The sequence below is a fragment of the Nilaparvata lugens genome, chromosome 6 (genome assembly GCF_014356525.2).
Source record: "Nilaparvata lugens isolate BPH chromosome 6, ASM1435652v1, whole genome shotgun sequence".
NCBI classification, from domain to species: Eukaryota; Metazoa; Arthropoda; class Insecta; order Hemiptera; family Delphacidae; genus Nilaparvata; species Nilaparvata lugens.
The window spans coordinates 40,691,407-40,712,322 of record NC_052509.1 but is presented as its reverse complement, the minus strand read 5'-3'; the positions used below and the strand labels follow the sequence as shown (position 1 = coordinate 40,712,322).

At 32.8% G+C, this 20,916-nt stretch overlaps 1 protein-coding gene across 5 annotated transcripts in view; it reads left to right on the top strand.

Annotated features, from left to right (window-relative positions):
• LOC111050456 (calcium-binding mitochondrial carrier protein SCaMC-2-A) overlaps positions 1–16,017 on the top strand; it is a 104,995-nt gene extending 88,978 nt beyond the window's left edge. For all 5 annotated transcript variants that reach the window (XM_022336779.2, XM_039430800.1, XM_022336780.2 and 2 more), the window contains 3 exons: positions 2,973–3,140; positions 3,990–4,137; positions 12,707–16,017. In XM_022336779.2, coding sequence (XP_022192471.1) covers positions 2,973–3,140; positions 3,990–4,137; positions 12,707–12,879 — 489 coding nt within the window. In that variant the 3' untranslated portion in view covers positions 12,880–16,017. The remainder of the gene's footprint in view (positions 1–2,972; positions 3,141–3,989; positions 4,138–12,706) is intronic.
• The last annotated feature ends 4,899 nt before the right edge of the window (positions 16,018–20,916 follow it).

Here is a 20,916-nt window from a genome sequence, read left to right as displayed (position 1 = left end):
TTCAAGATCATCAAATTCCAGATTTCCAAATTCATTTGAAAAATTTAGACAACTTTAACCAATTTAAAAACATTCAAGAGTGTCTCCAGTTATCCGAAAATCATATTTAACCACTGACATCAATGTTTTCACAACGATTTTGTACATTGTGATTGTTCTTTGCGTGATTTTCACCGTGTACAAAAGAATCTCCAAAAGAGGACAGCAACCTTCTTCAAGAACTTCGCTACCAACCCCCGAAGTTCTCTTTAGGGAGGGAGGAGTTACATCGTGAGAACCTACAACAGTCAGGAGCTTCTATACAACTTCTTGGAACTCTCCTGGAACTGTTGAAGCCAGCTTTCTCACGCATTGAGCGTCAGTCCTGCTTACAACATCGAAGGGAGAGGTACTCACTTTATCAAAATTCACTTCTTTAAATTGTTTTATTCCAAATTTTGTGTTTTGTAAAAATAAAGATTTCTTTTTTAAAAAGAAATCTTACGGAACGCATTATTTAGCTTTTATATATATATATATATATATATATATATATATATATATATATATATATAATATATATATATATATATATATATATCACTTTATATATAGCACTCAACAGAAAACACTTTAAAGTTCTATAATATGAATATAAACAGGATACACACGACACGGATAGATTAAAAACACTTAAAAACTTACATTTAAACGAGAATTTTTTTCGGGAGCTGGGCCCCCTTTGTCAATCAAACAGGAAGTGAAGTGGTGCAGATTTGAACATTCTAACGGTCGTGACCACAGAGACGCGGTAGAGATGTTGTGTAGACCATAGAGCACAGACGAACGGAGGTGCACTGATTGAAGGAGCATTATGGGATTAGTTGGTGGGCCATGATGGGTTACAAGCGGGAGATTTCAAATTTGAGTGGGTTATGGATACGGAAAGGTGTAGATTATGAATTGATAGAAAAGAGGATATTTAAAATTAGAAATCCGAAATGAAGTAGAATAAAATTAGAAAATGGAATTATAGAATTGAATTGGAATGAAATTTATTTTTATTTTTATTGAAATTTATTATATATTTGATAGCTGTGAAATTTCTTATATATATGATGAAATTTAATTCAATTTAATTGGACAGTTGGTGTAGAGTTGATAGTTATGGTACTATAATTGCTGTATGTTAAGACCAGGACTGGAAGCAGCTCCAAGCACCCAAATAAAAGCCAATTCTTTCGTCTTGACATCTATGGAGGGGGCTGTGGGAGGGAGGGTGGCAAGGAATTTGACTTTGAAGCATTGGTCAAAGTTTTTGTTGTGCTCAGAGCCATGGGTAGGGAAGTATTATTTTTAAAGGAAGCCCTGTGATTGTTGATCCGGAGGTTTAGGGCAGTGGTGGTTTCACCTATGGAGAAGGCAGGACAGAAGTTGCAGGAAAGGAGGTAGATGCAATTACTGGATTGATGGATTTGGTGGGTGTAGTTGGTGATAGGACTGGTAAAGGAGATGGAAGAATCAGTGATAGAGCAGGTTTTACAGCGGGGGCGTTTGCAAGGTAGGGTACCAGGTGGAGTTGGGATTTCATCAGAGGTGAGTGATTTGTTTTTACTGAGAATTTTCTTGAGGTTGGGAGGTTGCTTATAAATGAGGGTGGGTGGTTGCTGGAAAAGGTGTTTGGTAGAGGGATTGGAGGAGACGACATGGAACAGATCTTTAAGGACAGGTTTGAGGTTTTCAATTCCAGGGAAGTAGGTGGTACAGAGCTTTGGAGTTTGTGGGATTTGGGAATTTTTCGTGGTTGGATTAGTGCCAGTTTTGGAGGAGATTTGTTTCTGTAACAACCTTTCAGGATAGTTACATTTCAGGAGGGATTGGTGGAGTTTTTTGAGGTACTCTCGATGGCGCTAAATTACCATATCCATCGCCAATACTGCTGTTTCCAATGACATTCGAACACAGCTCAAACTGTCATCAAATACAAAGAGTGGAAAAAGTTTCCCACTCGCAGCATCGCGAGGTGATGCTGCACCAGTTTGAAATGCATAGATTGTTTAAATTTGGGAGATACTTTTGGTCTTCCAAAAACGTCGTCTCTATAGCCACTTTCGGCGGTCTGAAACTGTATACCAATACGTTTCCAACATATTCACTGTTTATACATTATTTTGGAACCTTCTGAATATAATGAAATTGAATCATATCTCATTTTAACTTATTGAAATGATTGATCCTATGAATTCTTTATTCTTTATCTTCTTCTTCTTCCTTTCACGGTTAAGGCATCATTGCCTGTTCCGAACCTCATAGTCTCTATAATCGGACCTTTTTTTTCTTGGACGTCCTCTTCTCGTTTCCCAACTGGTTTGTACAATAAGGAAGGACTGCTTAGGAATCCGGTCTCCACTCATTCTATCCACATGGTGTAACCAATCATTCATAGTCCCATTTATTTTATCGTTTATTGCAAAACTATTCAGCTGAGCTCTGATATTTGTGTTTCTGAAACGGTCTTCTCTACTGCACCCTTATGTTCTACGCAGAAACCTCATTTCAGATGCTTGCAATCTGCTTTTATCACGCTTGGATTGTACCCAAGTTTCACTACCATAAAGTATTGTAGGAGCCGCAATTGTTCTATAGAACTTTATTCTTGTTTCTTTGCTGGCACTATTCTTAAGAGTTCTATGTATGGCTCCACAGATAAGTTGGAAGCGATGCATCTTGGTGCAAGCATCTTTATCAAGTTGATAAAGAAACTGATCAATTCTTTATTGATTGATACAATAAGTACCTACATCTTAGATATGACAGGGAGAGAAAAAATAAGTTACCTAACCTTCTGCTAATCCTCTCCCTAATTGAGATAAGGTCCGAAATGGGTTAAGTCTTGTAGATGTTCACTTCACAAAATTTTTACAATTAGCTTGATCTATTATCCTTTATATTAGCTTGATTGACTCTGTTATTAATTTTTAATTAATTCTCAGGTTATGAAAACTAGGATGGCATTGAGGAAAACCGGCGAATTCGCAGGAATTTTTGATGCCGCAAAAAGAATCTATAGGTTCGAAGGGTGGAAGTCATTTTACAGGGGATATGTTCCCAACCTACTAGGAATTATCCCTTATGCTGGAATCGACTTGGCCGTATATGAGGTAAGCTGTTCATACTGTGATAATCTGCTAGAAGAAAATAGTGCAATTATTTTATCAAATAGAGTTTACAAGAGTAGGAAAACACTCCCTGTTCACTTTGAACAGATAAAGCACTGTAAGTGGTCAGATAATCATCATCTTTGAAAAAATAAGGATAAAGTGAGGACAGTGATCACTTGACAGTGAAATAAATTCTTCTTTCCTTGTACATATATCCCGTATCTTTTGCTCAAGCTCTTACAATCGTAAAGTTCCTAAGTTAGTCCACAAAAATACGATCCTTACTTTTTTGCGTTTTGTCCTCAATTGCGTGATGCATTTAAATTTAGTATGTAGTTTAGCCTTGGAACATGCTGAGCTCTTTCACCACAATTAGATTGTTATTTCAATTTCATTGAAATAACGACTCGGTTGTTAATTGTTATTATTCTTCAGTAAACTAAAACTCAGTTTATCAATTACGTATCAAGCGAAACTAGTTTGTTGTTATTATTAAAATATGAAAGATGTAGTGATAAAGTTTAAGCTATTTAACAAATGTAGATAATGTACCATAATAATCACTCACGATTCCACAATAGTTGAAGAAGAATATTATTTTTGTATTGTTTCTCTCCAGAATATTGATGAAATAACCGTTCTGCAGTTTACTGCAAGGAAATATCTCAAGTGATGTCTCCAGTTGATAACTATAATATCTTTCAACACATCATACAGTGAATAAAAAAATGTACAGCAAATAATCACTATCAGATGTACACAAAGCTTATAGGTTTATTATTATGAAAATTGAATACATCAGGGCTGTACTCAAATACACCATTCTAATTAATGTTTATGTTATTTCAGACTCTGAAAAATAGTTATTTAAGGGGACACAGTAATAGTGACACACCGAGCGTCATCCTGCTACTGGGGTGTGGCACGGCGTCCAGCACATGTGGCCAGGTCTTCTCCTATCCCCTGGCACTCGTCAGGACCAGGCTGCAGGCACAAGGTAATCAAACACAACAAATACCCATACATTCTATCTACAATTCTTCAATACATAATTTTTTCCCAATAACATAGAGATTAATCTACAATTACTGTAATGTAAATGTGCAATAAAGTTCAAGTAGGAACGTACGAAACGTGTTGAATCACCAAATGTTGTTATGAAGTCTGTTAGGCCTCTTTCACCAATACCTACTATTACTTCAGGCCCCACAACTGAAGATTTAATAAACTATAACGTCATCACATGTAGATCGATGATATACTGGCGGTAAGCAAACGAAATAAGAGCGCTGATGCTTGTTAACACATCTGATATGGTAATCAACAAAATTGGAATTACAAATTAAATTTTTCACGGTCTTCCATTTAAATGAATTTGGTTTGTCTATCATTGGTTGAGTTCAAAGCCACTGATCAATTCCATCGTGTCTTTTTTACGTTCAGTAAAAAACCTGATCACAGATTAGTGATCACAGAATGAACCACAGAATGGAAACTCGGCTAGTATCCTGACGCCAAAATCCGCCATCTTGAAAGAAAATGTAGCATTGTAATATAGCAATAATATTAATTTCTAACAAGATGATGCAGTCACGTGTCGTGGTCTTGGTGCACTCAAGTCTTAGTTAGATTGATACCTTCCATTCTGTATGCATTCTTTGGCTGAACGGTTGCTCATGAGTCATGACTGGCAGATTTTTCGTTTGCTGCTGCTTAATATATTATTTGTAAACAAAACTATGACCTAACCTATTTGATAGAATAATCAATTAAAATGAAAAACCAACAACTGATTGGAGTTGTTTTGAATGCTTTGTAACATATTTTAAATGTTATTGAATTTATGTAATCATGCATTTCTCTGCTCCCAAATAAATAATAATGAAGTCCATTATTTGTAAACAATCTCGTATTCAGCCATGTCTGTTTATGTTCAGCTACTCTACGTTCTTTTCCATCGGTTAGAAAAGTATGATGAGCTGATCAGTGAACGAACCGGATATGACGTTTTTTTCTTATGAGTTAGACCAAAGACCATGAAGAGCTATAAACCCACAATGTCCATGCCTCCCCAATGCTAGCTATTACTTGAAATTAAAGGCTACCATTGAGGTATTTTAGCGCGAGATATTATATAATATATATATTTTTTCAATATTATAGATTACAAAATTCTTCAAGATCTTTAGTATGATATTTCAGGTTTTCCCCTCAATGGCCGATTTCAATTCCAAGAATACTAGCGCTGCATGTGAGTCTATGCATCGTTCAACGACCAAACAGTGCTTCGTTCAGAGCCACGTTCACTCACCGGTCTCATCGTTCACTCACCGATCAGTGGCTTTGAACTCAACCATTCTTCTAATATTCGTTTGTGAAAAGTAATGTGATGAATATTCGGGGTTTTAAATCATGGAATACTGTTGTGTACCTAATTGTCGCGGGAATTATAACAAGACTTCAAAAGTATCCGTACGGTATTTTCTTTTTCGAAAGATGAAACTATGAAACGAAAGTAGATACAAGCGATAAGAAGAAAGAGCTTCAATTCTACAAAACAACGGTTTACATGAAGTGTAGAAGAACAGTGTTAATAAAGTGTGAGTGGAAAATTTAATTAAAGTGTAAATAAAATGTGAAATAACAGTGTAGTTAGTGTGGAAGAACAGTGTAAATAAAGTGTGTGAAAGAACTTTGGAACTAATACATTAAAAAGTAAATGCAAAGTATTGGAACTGTCCATAACATCATAATATTAAAGGTTTTACCTAACTGAAAAACATTCTCCTGATGGGTTTCTTTGTGTACCACAGGATCACAGATTTATTGTAATCAAGTTTGTGGGAGCCTCTTTCCTAAAAAAAAGTTACATCTTATTTGGTTTATCTTTGAATTACCTCTCCTTCGATTCTGATACAGGCTATTATTAAGTATTTTTGGTTGAGATGAATTTATCAATAGCTCTAACACTGAATCGAGTAGGCCTATGTCTATCAAGCTGAAAGTATGGATAAATTATTGCATTTGTGGAATTAAAAGTGTTTTTATTTCAATAAAATTTCTATTTAATAAAATACAAATGTCTTTAATCTGGAATTTAGATAGTATTTTACCCAATAAAAAATCTATACAGTAATAATAGCTAGAGAGCATAAATTGATAAGCTAGTAGAAACTACTATAATTCTAGGAAGAATGAATCTACATGTTATGACGTCATTAATTAGTTGTGGGGCCTGAAGTAATAGTAGGTATTGCTTTCACACGATAAGAGACGTGCAACTTGAACACTGAACAGTGTTCACGTTTTTTGTCGAAGTACATTGAGTCCAATGTGTCTTTTACATGGGGATCCCGAGCCAGGAACAGCCTTTTGTCGGTTCACGTCATTTCCCTTCGAGACAAGCAGAAACCGGTCTTGATCGAGATACTAGCGGTCAAATCGCCGCTTTCACATGAGGATCCTACGTCTCTCCAGTCATCACTTTTTCTCAAAATCTTTCATTCTTGAAAATGAAGATAGAAAGATTCTGATTTCGGATTTGGATTCAGCGATCCAAAATTCTTTAAAGCGTAAGTCCCATTTTTGAAAATACCCGAAAACAAGGAAGTTATGGCTGTTTTTAATATAGCTTTCTATTATCATATAATTATACAGTAAAAACGAACAGGTACTGTACTATACAGTAAGTATGTACTGTAGCTATTCTAATACAACTTACACTGTATCCGTGTGGGAAATTTATCTTGATTTCTGAAAAATAATCAAAAATAAGGAAGTAAGATAACTTAACAGTTTGCAATTGAATGATCTTATTTTCTCGCATTTCGAGCTTATTTTCAATTTTACGTGAAAATGTTACTAAACATAAATTGTAGAGATTTTCATGCTGAATCTTTTCCACTTAATTTTTGTTTAAATTTTTTCTGAAGCCTGATAATTGGGAATCGAAAATCGAACTTTACATAGATGGGGCGGTGCTCCTGAAATTTTTACAGATATGGGACTTGTAGCAGTCGATAGAGCTTATCAATGACTTCTTTAGGTATGAATTTGATCAAAATCGTTGGAGCCGTTTTCGAGAAAATCGCGAAAAACGCTGTTTTTGACAACATTTTCGCCATTTTAGCCGCCATCTTTAATTGCATTTGATCGAAATTGTTCGTGTCGGATCCTTATAGTGTAAGGACCTCAAGTTCCAAATTTCAAGTCATTCCGTTGATTGGGAGATGAGATATCGTGTACACAGACGCACATACACACACACACACACACACACACACACACACACACACACACACACACACACACACACACCACACACACACACACACACACACACACACACACAGACCAATACCCAAAAACCACTTTTTTGGACTCAGGGGACCTTGAAACGTATAGAAATTTAGAAATTGGGGTACCTTAATTTTTTTCGGAAAGCAATACTTTCCTTACCTATGGTAATAGGGCAAGGAAAGTAAAAACGTGTAACAGATATCCAGATCACTATTCAAGCCATCAAGCTTTTCATTAATTTCTTTGTCTCCCCATGGCAGTAGGTTTGCGCCCAACGTTTTCACCTAACTATAACATTTCTGTAATAATCATTAAATTGTGATAGAATACATCATCGTTTCGATCTTCTAAATCCAGTTACATGCACATCGATTCTCGTAAAATCGATTTTTTACCGTTCCTATGAATTCTACCAGGTTCAGCGCAACTTTTAAATATCATTATGTTTATAAAACAACATATTTTTTTCATAAATTCTTTTGAAGGACGGAAAAAATCGAACAACAAAAAATCGCTTTCTGAGTAACTGGCTTTAACAAAACATGGCTTCACGAAATACAGTACGATAATTGAGGATATTTGGTACGATAGTTAGCTTTTCGCATAATGGCAACACTATCGTTTCATTCGTATATTTTGAATCCGTATCATTCTTTATTAAAAATTAAACGAGATTAGATTCCGGTGTCAAAAGCATCAAAGTCGCCAGGCTGGTCTGGACTATTCATGACTTTCTCAGTATGCATTATTCACTCAGAAGTTCTAATAGAAACACAAACATCATAGTCCAGTCAAATGGTCGTTTTTCAGGAAACAGCCCCGAAAGAATTTTTCTTGACGGTTCTATATGTATTTTGGAGAGCTGAATTCGAATCTGAAATTTGCTGACAAGCCAGAGGGCGGCTTCACCCCCAAAACCCCCAAAAACCCCCAAAATGTCGGACTTTTTTCAATTTTCACATTTTATCTTGTGAACCTTGAGTTTCTCAAGAAAAATCATTCTCGACAAAATTAAAGAGAATAAAATGTCCAATAAATTGAGTGGTCGCGCAGGATTCTACCATTTTTGGTTCCGGAGGTACGAATTTTCAAAAAAGGGGTATTTTACAAGGGGTTTTCAAAATTATGCAAAACTACCACTTCTACCCTATACAACATGGATATTTTTCTAGTATAGAAAAAAATCCACACATCACGTGAAAGAAAAATTCATCATGAACAGGATTCCTTAGGAATTTTCGAATTTAGTAGTGGGGGGAGGGGGGATATACCCAAAAATAGAAAATCATGTCCTACAGCCAGAATACAAATTTTTCATTATAATACCTTTTCAAGGCCTTCCTAACAAAAAAATACATATTCCGGCTGAAATCATCTCACGCGGGTTATTTTCTGTGAGAATCACCCGTTAGAAACATTTAATTTCAGTATTTCCTAGTGGGGGGTACGTCATAAGGATACGTTAAGGATCAAAACTTCAAACACTTATAACTTTTGACAGAATGATCAGATCTCCTCGTACTACAGATCATTCTTCTCAGCTCGTCAAGGCGGTTCAAAATCATGTATCATAATTGAAATTTGAAGAAAAAGTAAAAAAATCCACTTTTAGTGTATTTTAGCCCCTATTTAAATTTAAATACACAGAAAAATGGCCAATTTCTATATTCAAAACTGTGTATCTCGGTAACCCGGAATGATAAGAAATGGTACTTGGTCTTGATTTGAAGAACAGAATCTCCTCTTTCATGTGAGGTAAATGAATTTTGTAAAAATATAATCGTGAGGTAAGATACGTTTGATTCAAAAAATCAAGAATTTCTTGATATTTTCCTCATTTTCACAGTCTCGACAGTTTTTCGATAATAAACAGTCATGCAAGATTGGTTTTAAGGCAACATAGCTTATAGAGCATGTATTCTCTTTCATTTGAGACCAATCGCAAGTTTCTATAATGTATCTTACTCGTTTTAGAGACTCTTGAATGACAGTAAATTCGCAGAAAAAATGAGAAAATGAAATTTTTTTTCAATTAGCTGTAACGTTTGAACGGTACTGAAATCAGGAAAACGATTCATGGGAGCGGAAAGAGGAGAAAACTCTCTACAACCTTGACTACATTTTCGATTTTTTAATTGTAGTGTTTCACAAGATACGCAACTTTGAATATACGAGACTGTGGAAATGATTAACGTATCAAAATTTTTTCGCATATTCAAAGTTGCGTATCTTGTGAAACACTTCAGTTAAAAAATCGAAAAAGTAGAGTAAAGCATTATTTTGGACCGCCTTGACGAGCCGAGAAGAATGAAGTGTAGTGCGATGAAATCTGAGCATTGTGTCAAAAGTTATAAGTGTTTGAAATTTTGATCCTTGAGGTGTCCTTAAGCGCGCCTCTCCACTAAGAAATACTGAAATGAAGTGCATCTAGCGGGTGATTCTCATAGAACATGATCTCATGAACTTATGTCATTGTGCGAAATATCAATTAAAGGACAATGTAGTTGGTGATGATGGTTAAAGCTGAAAATTAGGTGTTTCACAATACAAGGAGCATTGTTGTCAGGTGTACCTGGAAATCTATTCGACATAGAGCGCTCTTCCTGATCTCAGATTGTAGAGCACAAAAATACACCCAGAGGGATTTTGAATTATACATCTAGATGTTAACAATCGGAAGATATTGTTGATCAAAAACTAAAATTCATCAAAATTGATTTTTCCTTCAAATTTCACTCATTTTTGAAAAATCATAACTCAGTACTCATTGGAGATATAGAGTTCCAGATGATCTCATTTTATTCAGAACTTTTTGATCTGAAAAAAAGGCGAGAGCACATTTTTCTGTCCGATTACGAATTTGGCAGAAATAGCTGAAAACTGGAAAATAAGCCGAAAATATGAGGTTTTGGGCCACCCTGTATCTAGCACAAGGAAATTTTGCATGAAGAAATTGGTTCTGAACTTCTCTCATGTACCCAAATAATATATTAAAAAATCAGAACTACAATATAAATTGCATGCACCAATGTATATAGTGACTGGACTATAGATCGATTCAGATCAGCACAATGTTTATACTGTATGTTCATAATAGATTTTTCTGATTGTTGCAAAGAAATAAGAGTCAATAATTACTGGGAATTAGGAGTGATATTCAACGATTTGAACCTGATAAATTAGATTGTTGAATGACAATTGAAATTCAGTGAATTTTACTGTACAAGATTCCTTTTCCTCGTATTTTATTGGGTGATTAGTGGAGATGATTTCTGATTTAATATTTGGATTCATCTTATCAACGTTTAAATTTTTTTGAGAACTATAACTTTTAAAAATTTAAATGTTCATGTTTAAACTTTCCAAGTGTTTAAAAACTCCTTAAACCTTTGCCTGTCCCTTTGTGAGGCAGAAGAATCATTATATTAGAACGCTTCTACTATATAATCATATGATAATGGAAAGCTTTATTAAAAACAGCTATAACTCCCTTGTTTTTGGGTATTTTTGAGAATGGGACTCACGCTTTAAAGAATTTTGGGTCGCTGAATCCAAATCCGAAATCAGAAATCGTCTATCTATATTTTTAAGGAAGTTAGACTTTGAGAAAAAGTGATGAGTCATACTTTTAGCAAACGTCGGCTTAATTTTAAGATCCGTTGGATCAATTGTAAGATCCTCATGTAAAAGCATAGGAGAGCTACGAAATATGAAATAATATCTTCTGTAATATGATCTTCAGGAGACGGGATTCTGCCGTGTGAAACTAGCCTAAGGCTAGTTTTTTAGGGGAGTTTTGGGTTGGACTTCTTGTAATCTTCTACGTTACTATTTAACCAGCTTTATAGAATTCAACCCAAGAAACTTCACATGAAAAAACACAGCACACAAGATACAATGGATACATTAGAGCACAGCAAACTTTATAACACAACTCAAAATAATTCAGGTATTTGATATCTATGAGGATATCTTGATTCATGCTATAGTGAGGTACACGTTTAAAAGACAGTGGAAAAAATGATACTACAGCGTTGCCGATTCTCTGCGTTGCCTCTGGCTTCTATAGTAGGTAACTGAATCCGGTATATCTATGCCCGGTTTCTCAGTCGTTCAATAAAAAACGCTATAGCTATTGATTCAATAACTTTATGTATTTAATAATTGTTTATTGGTTTGTTAAACATATTTATAGAATCCATAGCTATTGAATGATTTATCTGTTCAATGAATCTGGCAACATGGCAGGCTCCCAAACCGGCCACTTTCGTAAACAAACGAAGTGTTATGCTAACCATGGTAACCAACCAAATCTTGGTTGTTTATTCCATACTGCTTGTTGTGAGGTAGGTTATTTCCTACTGTACTGACATCTTTTGGCTGATGGCTCCAAAACAAGATGGCTGACACCAGATAAGGGCTAGCAATGCTAAAATAGTGCAACTTTGAATCTGTTTTATTTTTAAAATACTGGTGACCTAAGTATTTAATTTTAATTTTTGTAACATAATTTTTCGATTGCAACCGAAAATTTGATCCATTCCATTCCGAAAATTTGACACATTTATCCATTCCATAAATATTTATAGGCTGGATTTTGGCACTATAGTTTTTTATCGAAAGATTTATGGATTCAATAAGTTTAGGGAGCGTTCTAGAAACGCATTTCTCATGTTTATCGATTTAATAGAGTTATTGAATGGATAAACATTTTATGGAACGACTGAGAAACCGGGCACTAATGTAATTAACTGTTCTTTCACGTAATAATTTATTATATTTTATTCATCAAGAAAATATGATTTCCAATGATTCAATTATAAATTAACTCATTTGAGATTGAATATTTTGGTAACTGATCATATTTCTACATTGTTCAAAAACAATCTGGCAATATTGCAAAGCTAGAAAAGGATAGCAACACCAATGTTAATCAAATGCTGACTTTATAATGTGGAATCCACTACAAAATATTTACAGGTACATAAGAACAGTGTCAAAACAAGTAAACAAAACACAAAAATAACAAAAAAAAATATTCATATTTATTTATTCATCTGGAAATTGAAAATCAAAGTGACATTTTTTTAAACTTTTATTCAAAACATGTTTCAACATACATTTTCAAGTACATTGTCATTTTATTCATCCATATACATAACTGTCAGATATCTGTAAACTCTTGTAGGGAATACAGGGACATTTTGGCACTATCTACGATTTAAATGTCAGTACTATCTGTACTATTTAGATGCTCACTGTTTCAGTTGGTGAGAAAACAACGATGGTTGGCATGCTGAAGAGCATCGTGGAGCAGGAGGGGTTTGCCGGCCTATACCGAGGTATCACTCCCAACTTCCTGAAGGTGGCGCCAGCGGTCAGCATCAGCTACATAGTCTACGAGCACTGTCGGCAGGCGCTCGGAGTCGACATGTCCTGAATACAAAACGACACGCTTTTTTAATTTCAGACATCGTTTCAGAATTTTCGTTAAGAAAATTGCCAAAAATAGAAAGTAATAGGTTTTTTTAATTAGGCACAAATCATGCCAACCGTGATTAGGGGTTGTTGTGAAATAGATCGAGAGAAGATGATGACAGATGTGGCTTTCCAAATATAGGCCCCGTTGCACAATAGCCTGTTATATTTTAGACATGATTAAATGCCACTAGAACCAATCAGAGAAGGCTTTGTTGAAAATAGGGCGTTTCTGATTTGTGATCATGTCAATTAGTCACAGTTAAAATTCAACAGACTTTTGTGCAACTGGGCCCGAGTCTTGTAAACCCTTCCAGCTATATCTGAATTGTTGCTGGACTGTTGAGTAATGTTTCGAGATGCACTTCTCCAAAATATACTCTTCTTCTCTCTTATATCGTCTCGTGTTGATGGAAAAATCATAGATGGGATTTATCATTATTATTTTGTCTTCACTCTAAAATGGCCATTCCGTCGAAATGGTATTCCACCAAAAATTGATTAAAATCTCTCTATATTGATAATATGTATTGATAAAGGCCTATTCTAAATTTTTATACTATTTATCTTGCAGAATTGATTTACTTAGAAACTCGGAAAAAACATGGAATTATGTCCATAAACATTGAATTACATTCATTTAACAAATTACTTGAAACGCTTGGCTTATGTTGCTAGAATTTTTATCAAACGTTTGATGGGTTAATTTCAAATTATTATTCGTTTCAACTATTGGTTTATCTAATGAGATAAATTATTGTTTATCAACAAATCGTTGATAATTATACATATTCAATCTTTTGCAATAGGTAATGTTCTAAAGCAATTCACTTTGTCTGATACTTTTTTTAACCTAATAATAGTTGAAGGGAGAACTATGTTTTAGATGTTTAGTTTCTATAATAATTACACTCAATACTAGTGAAACGCCACATCTGTCCATCGGTTTTCGTACTCGACAATTTTTCTTGCTGTGATCGCAAAGTTGCTAGGTTAGATTAATTTTAATTATATTCTAGATCCTCCAATAATGTCGAAGATGTCAACCAACAAGACGGTTTGAATTGGTTATAATAGTTATTTTTTGTAAATTTAATAATAACTTGTTTAAAGTATGAAAAACGTATACTGTTATGCAATTCTATTGAAAAAAATATTTAATTTCTCAAATATATCCAAGTGTATCTGTCTTCAAGTAAACTTAATAATAATGCGATGTATTACCTATAATGTTTGATTTGATTTCATGATGATTTAAAATATTGTGCACTTATTAAATTATTGGAATATCCTTCAGTTACGTTTTAATGCTTCGATAACTGTAACTAGAATAAAATCTCTTACTTGTTAACATTGGAATATAATTAATATTCAACCGAACTTTGTAAGCAGATGTTGAACCTGATTTTTTTGTCAACATTCAATTACAGTATTCGTGTATGTATGTTTGTTTTGTTTTGTGTAAAATGTAGCGTGTGTGAGTTAGTGTCATTGAGTATGTATGGTTTGAGTTCCTCTATTTAAACTGTTGAGTATACCATCCAATAATAAACGTGTGTTATCGGTAATCAATCTTAAGAATTGCTCTAATAGTTCATTTTCTTATTTATTATTTAAATTACGAGGGGTTTTTAAGAATTATCAATAATGATCCTTATTTTCTTCAATAGATTTATCTAGCAATTCTCTTCAATTGAAATTCAACTTTTTGTATTTTTATCCATGACTAATTTGAATTATCGCAAATAAACTTGATTTAAAATGAATAATTGTGAAGTTACTTTAAGATTCTCTACTTACTACAATAACCATAATTCCCTCTTGCATTCATCAAATGGCTATTCAATGTTAAATAAACCTCTACATAATGATAACTAATATATAAAATATAACTAGATCATTTCATTGACTTAAATCTTCATCTATTGACAAAGTTTATCAGAATTTTACCATTCCGTTTTCTGTTAACATTCCTTTTTATAGTAATAATCATTAGCTATTAAATAAATTTATTTGTTCTTGAGATGAAAATTTCAATGCCCTTCACTGAGGGCAAAAATGTTGAAAGCAAGCATTTTATACTGGATTTTATTTTTTATAATCTAAATAGAATTCTCCATTCACATCGATCAGCTTCTTTTAGACTAGGCTTACAAAGTCGATTTTTTTCAATTCAACTTGTTTATGAGCAACATTTTGAATGAGCGGAACTTATCCTAAACAATACTCTTTGTACTTAATTGAAAAAATGTCAACCAAAGATATTCTGTTCAAAACCTTGATTGAACTGTTACTTTACGACTATTATAAGATATCTTCCTAAGTAAGTGTTGGATTCCTCTTGAAGTATCTAAAGATCTTTAGCTGATCTGAAAATTATCTCAATTAGAAAAGACATTCTTGATTGATTCTGATGAAACTCTGTGAAACATTATTATAATAGAGATTGTTTGAGAAATTTATCTTATATGATTTGTACTTAACTTTAGAATGTGATAATATTAAAAATTTAATCTTGGAACAGTTTTCTTCAAGAAAACTTCCTTTATACATTTGCTTGAAACTGTATTGTGCTATTAGATTGTAAATTATATTTGATAGTCATTGATTAAATTTGTACACATCATTCTAAATGTATGTCAAAATTTTATTGTTGAAGACATAATAAATTATTCAAGTTTGTAATAAGGTGATGTGCACTTTCAGCATAGGCTACTTGACAGACTTTTAAACTGACTTATAATTGCTCTTGTAAAGTATGTTTTCTACCAGTAAAGTTGAGGTCGAATAATTTACAAGAGTATCACGATGATCCTACATATGGCGTTTAGAGTATATATTCTATAGAAAACTATTGCAAATTGAAATATTGCAATATTGGATGTTAACTATATATTCTAAACACCTTGTTGTTACCTTGCATAAGCCCTTTCCCCACACTTATGATTTTAAATACTATTCAGATCGACGAAAATATTGTATTTAAATTTAGTTTTAAATTAACTAGATTTTCTATTTATTTGTATCAAATATTGTTTGTTTATAGATAAACCGATCTTGTTATACAGAACTTTTGTCATATAATCTATTTATTGCAAAATCTGATTTCATTTCATACCTCTTATCCCTTTAAACTTCAAATATCTTTTCACCAGTTTAAAAAAATATTTGCAGTACGTATAATCCACTAGTAATTTAATATTTCAATCTTTTAATAATACAATTTATTTGATTTGTCATGTACAAATCTACTTCCAGCTTTTCCTCTTATTGGATTGGGATTTTCATGATAATTTTTTATAACTATGTAATTTAATATTTTAGAATTGCTACGATCCAACCAAATTCAACGGTTATTCTTGTACTGAATTTATTTGAATGCTTTCATTTCAAAGCGATCTAAGTGCCAAAAAATTATTTTTTGTTTTTTCGTTTCAAAGTGATCTAAGTACCAATGCCAATGCCCTTCTCCATGATCTATGTTCCAAATCATTTTCTTTAGTTTTCATAGCCTCCCATAGAATGCGTTGTGTCTATGTCCAGTGGCAAAGTGATCCAACTCCATCCCACCAGCTGGCAGGATGTCATCTGTTTGTGAGTTCGTTTACCACAGAACTAGGCTACAGAAGGTTTCGATTTCTATTAAATTTAATATAAATATATTAATATCAATATAATGGGTGATGTAGCATTTTCAACAGAAGAAAATAAAAATTTTGAAAGAAGAAAAGGTCGAAAAATGACAGTAGACCAAGAATGAGGTTAGTTTTTTTGGACTTAAACCCATTTGAAAGTAACTGGCACTGGGCTTAGACCCATTTGGAAGAAACTGGCCTCGGACTTAGATCTTTCTGCTAACCTGTCCCTTTTTTATTTTTTACTTTATGATTGTTTTAGTTATATCGTTTTAAAACACATGGACACTTTTTACATTCATGAATTATCTTTAAAAAATAATGCAGTAAATAAAAAACTGTTTTTTTCAAAATTGGAGTGTTTTTATTGGTTTTCCAAAAATTTAACATTTGACACTTAGATCACTTTGAAATTAAAGCATTCATTTGTATATTACAAGAACAAGGACAGATCTGTTTGCAGTTCAGTTGAATTGGCATTGCTTGCAACTTGAAGTGAATCTCTGCAGTGATAGGCCTACTGCAATCTCTTCAATTTGCTACCTCCATTATTTTTGTTTATTATATCAAATAATAAAACAAACATTCAAGATTTCTATTACCGTACTGTACTTAAAAAATAATTCGATAAAGATTCTCATTATTGGAAAGATGTCACCAAAACCATAAAAAATAAGAAATAAGGTCATAAAAACTTTGAGTTTCTTTCGTGAGAACATTATTGGTGAGTATGGTTTAGAAATAATTAATTTTGATGGACAGACCAATTAACTGATCGTAAAGGAGATAGATCTACCTACCTATGCTTAGTTTCGTTTAATCTGACTGGAAATGGTTGATGTATGAATAAGCCACGTTTACACCAAAGTAAAGTTTTCAACTGAGATTTCAAAAAATTTCGGATACTTGTTGCCAATTTCTTAAAAATCACAGAAACATTAAACTTGTTTCCTACAGAAAAGTTGAAAAAAAACTTTTTTGAAGAAAACTATTTGTGAACAAAATTTCATTAAGAACTATGATCTTAACTGGCTTGAAAGGATAACATTTCTGTAGATTATTACTTGTTATAATCCAAAACTTGACAACGTGTAAAATTCATAAAATGTCAACTCAAGTTTTATCGCCTTATAAAAGTATCCCTAACAAATGAGGTCAATACGAATGTGTTGATGTTGATCATAGTAATAATAATACTATTTATTAATTAACTTCTATCATTCCTATCTAATATTATTATTGAATTATTCTGTTAATAAAATGTTCTTGGATTTTTCATATGAAATCATCTTGCTGTTTCAATCATTAACATTGTGTTAACCTACGGTACTTGAAACTTAATATTTTATCATTATAATTCTTTCAATAGGTACCATGTTTCATGGTGACGTGGTAGAACATTATAATTTTTGTCTTGCACATAATATTATAATGCTTATGTTTGATTCTATATTTTAATATAATTTGTTGAGTAAAATTCTCTGTAATATTTTATTTTAATCTTGAAATCAGATTAGGTCCTACAATGAAGTACCATAAGTCATCAATCATATTTTTTACAATCTATAGATAAGCGCTATGCCTAACTTAATATTATAATATTTCCAACTCGTATATATAACATTCTGTACCTATTTTCGCCTCAAATGTACCCTGTAAACAGGATAGATAATGTTAATGTTGAAAAGGAAATTTGTCCTCTAAGCTGCTATGTCTTTATAGCATATTTTTGAGAGCTAATAAAACAATAATGTACTATTCAATGGAAATTTTTGGAATTAAATTTGCTGAACTATATATTTGATCGAATAATATGATTACCAGCCATTGCAATGTTCAACTGTTATTGTTAAAATATATGCAGCAAATGTTTGAATATCTTATTTTTTAACCTATTGTTCTCATTATTTTTTCAAGAATTTAATTAAGGCTACCAGCATATATAATACGATATATGTTAAGCTCTTTATATTTTTAATACATTTCCAACTAAAGTTGTAAATGTTATTTTGTGTAGTTGAAGAAAATCATTGCTTTTCCAATGCTGTATTCGAATAAAACGTCTCTCACCTAAGTACTTTTGAGATGATAGTTTGTGTGCAGATGGCGAGTGATGATTATAATAAATTGTTTTTTATCTCATTAACTGTGAACACACTACAATAATTATAACAATATAACAATTTTTGGTAGTCAACCGGGATGACTTTTTTCCACCTCGCGGAAAAAATTTCAAGTCTGTTTACTTTTGGTCTCTATTATTATCCGAAATCGATGTTGAACATCGATAGCCGTAGCCCCAAGGTATCTAGAATACAGATAGATACCTTGCGTAGCCCTAATCATTATCGAGGCTCTACAATCGATATATTTTCGACTCTCACCATACCGGTATTAGTTCTACCACGGGTACTAGAACCCGCATTCTAGGGTACTAGAATACCCGTATTCTAGTATCTGTGATTTTATTCAAGTTTCATTATTTTTTTTATTTATATTAACAAATAATATTGTAGCAAACATAGTATATCATTCTAAATTGAAGTAGCAAAGTAGGTATAAACATTTTTAAAGTTAATAATTATTTTTTACAGTTCTAAGTGATTAGTGGGTGTTATTATTATTCAATTTGGTTTGTAAACAATTTGAACTTTTCTGTTCTCAAATATTTGGACTGAAATTGGACTTAAATTCAAAAGTGTATGGAACATAACCTACTTTTTGGACTATAGTGTATAAATAAAAATTCGTGGAAGATACAGTTTTGGCCTGTGCCTGTTGGTCCTTCCCCAATAATTCTAAAGAATTGTGTTCTGTGTATCGATAAATAGATAAATATTTATAAACTATGCTTCTATGCTTTTGTACTCTAGAGCAAAGCTCGGTGCCCCGATATTTATATATAATTGCGAGCAATTCCTGTATATATATGTCTATATGTCACCGGATCTCGAAAACGCCTCTAACGATTCTCACGAAATTTGGAACAAAGTAGGTTTGTGATATAAAGATTCTATTGCAGACAGACAGACAGACAGACAAAAGTTTCTTTATTTCAAAAAAAAATCATTTAACAAAATAAAACATGCTGTGCTCATTCATTGTCATACAAAAAAAAACTTAATAACCATTGTGTTACAACATCATCCTAGAACCAAAATTACCGTATATTTATAAGTAAAAATAAATTTTATGTAAAGTGTCTAAAATAAAATGAAAGTATTGATTTAAATTTCAAATTTAAGTTTATAAATCTTAATGTGGCTCAGGTTTTAAGGAAAACGATGAGAAACACAAATATATTTAAGGAAATGAGCACAATGAATAATATGAAAATGGTCTGCATGGGCTAGATGCCTGTGCGCAGACCAGAGTTACTAAAACATGCTTTTATAGGGAGAGAATATAGTATCAGAAAAATATAGAATTTATAATTTTTTATGTATAATATTTTCCTCCCTTTCGTTACTAAATAAGTTAACTTTAATAAAAGAATGAAACTGCAGATATAGGTTCCCTTCAGCACAAAAAAATCATCAGTATTAGTTTTGATGGTGACTATTGTAATTAGTTGAAATAATATTTTCTGATTTATCTATTCCTAATTGTAATAAGAAAATCTTTAATTTTAAATTGAAATCTGTTTTGGATATGTTATTGAATAATATTTGTTGTGGAAAATAGGACGTTAAGTTTCGATATAGAACATGACAAATGTAAAAGGAATTGGTTTGAGAGAAAGCTTTCTGCAGGGCGATAGCCGCAATACCAATGTTACCAGCATATCTTGTATTGTGAATATGTGTCACGGTCCTGAGGATGTGCATATTTGAGTATAAATGTATTATAGTATTTTTGATAAAAAGTTGTCTTATTGTCAATACTGAGCTTTCACTGAAAAGAGTGTTGGTTGGGTAAAGAGGACTCTTTTTGAATCCTGCCTTCAGAATGGCCTTCTGGACAATGAAGAGAGGTTGCAGAGCTGTCTTCAATGCGCCCCCCATGCTACTATGCCAAACTCTAGAAGGGATTGAACATATGCAAAGTAGGCCATTTTGATTTCTCTCCTATCCAGAATTTCACTCATCATTCTAAAGGCATATATGTATTTTCTGAGTTTTTTCTTCATGAAGTCAATGTGACTTCAATGAAATTCTTCATGAAGTCATGCACTAGGTCTCATCCCTGGAATAATGAGCTGAAGAACATTAGTATTTCGTTGTCTGTCGATAATGGAAGTGAGTGAGCGAGTGCGTGTGTGGGAGTGAGACAAAATAAATGCCTCAGCTGTTGAACGAGAAATATTATCAGGCAAGAAATTAATGGACATGATCAACATAATGCAATTTTCTATGCTTTTGTAC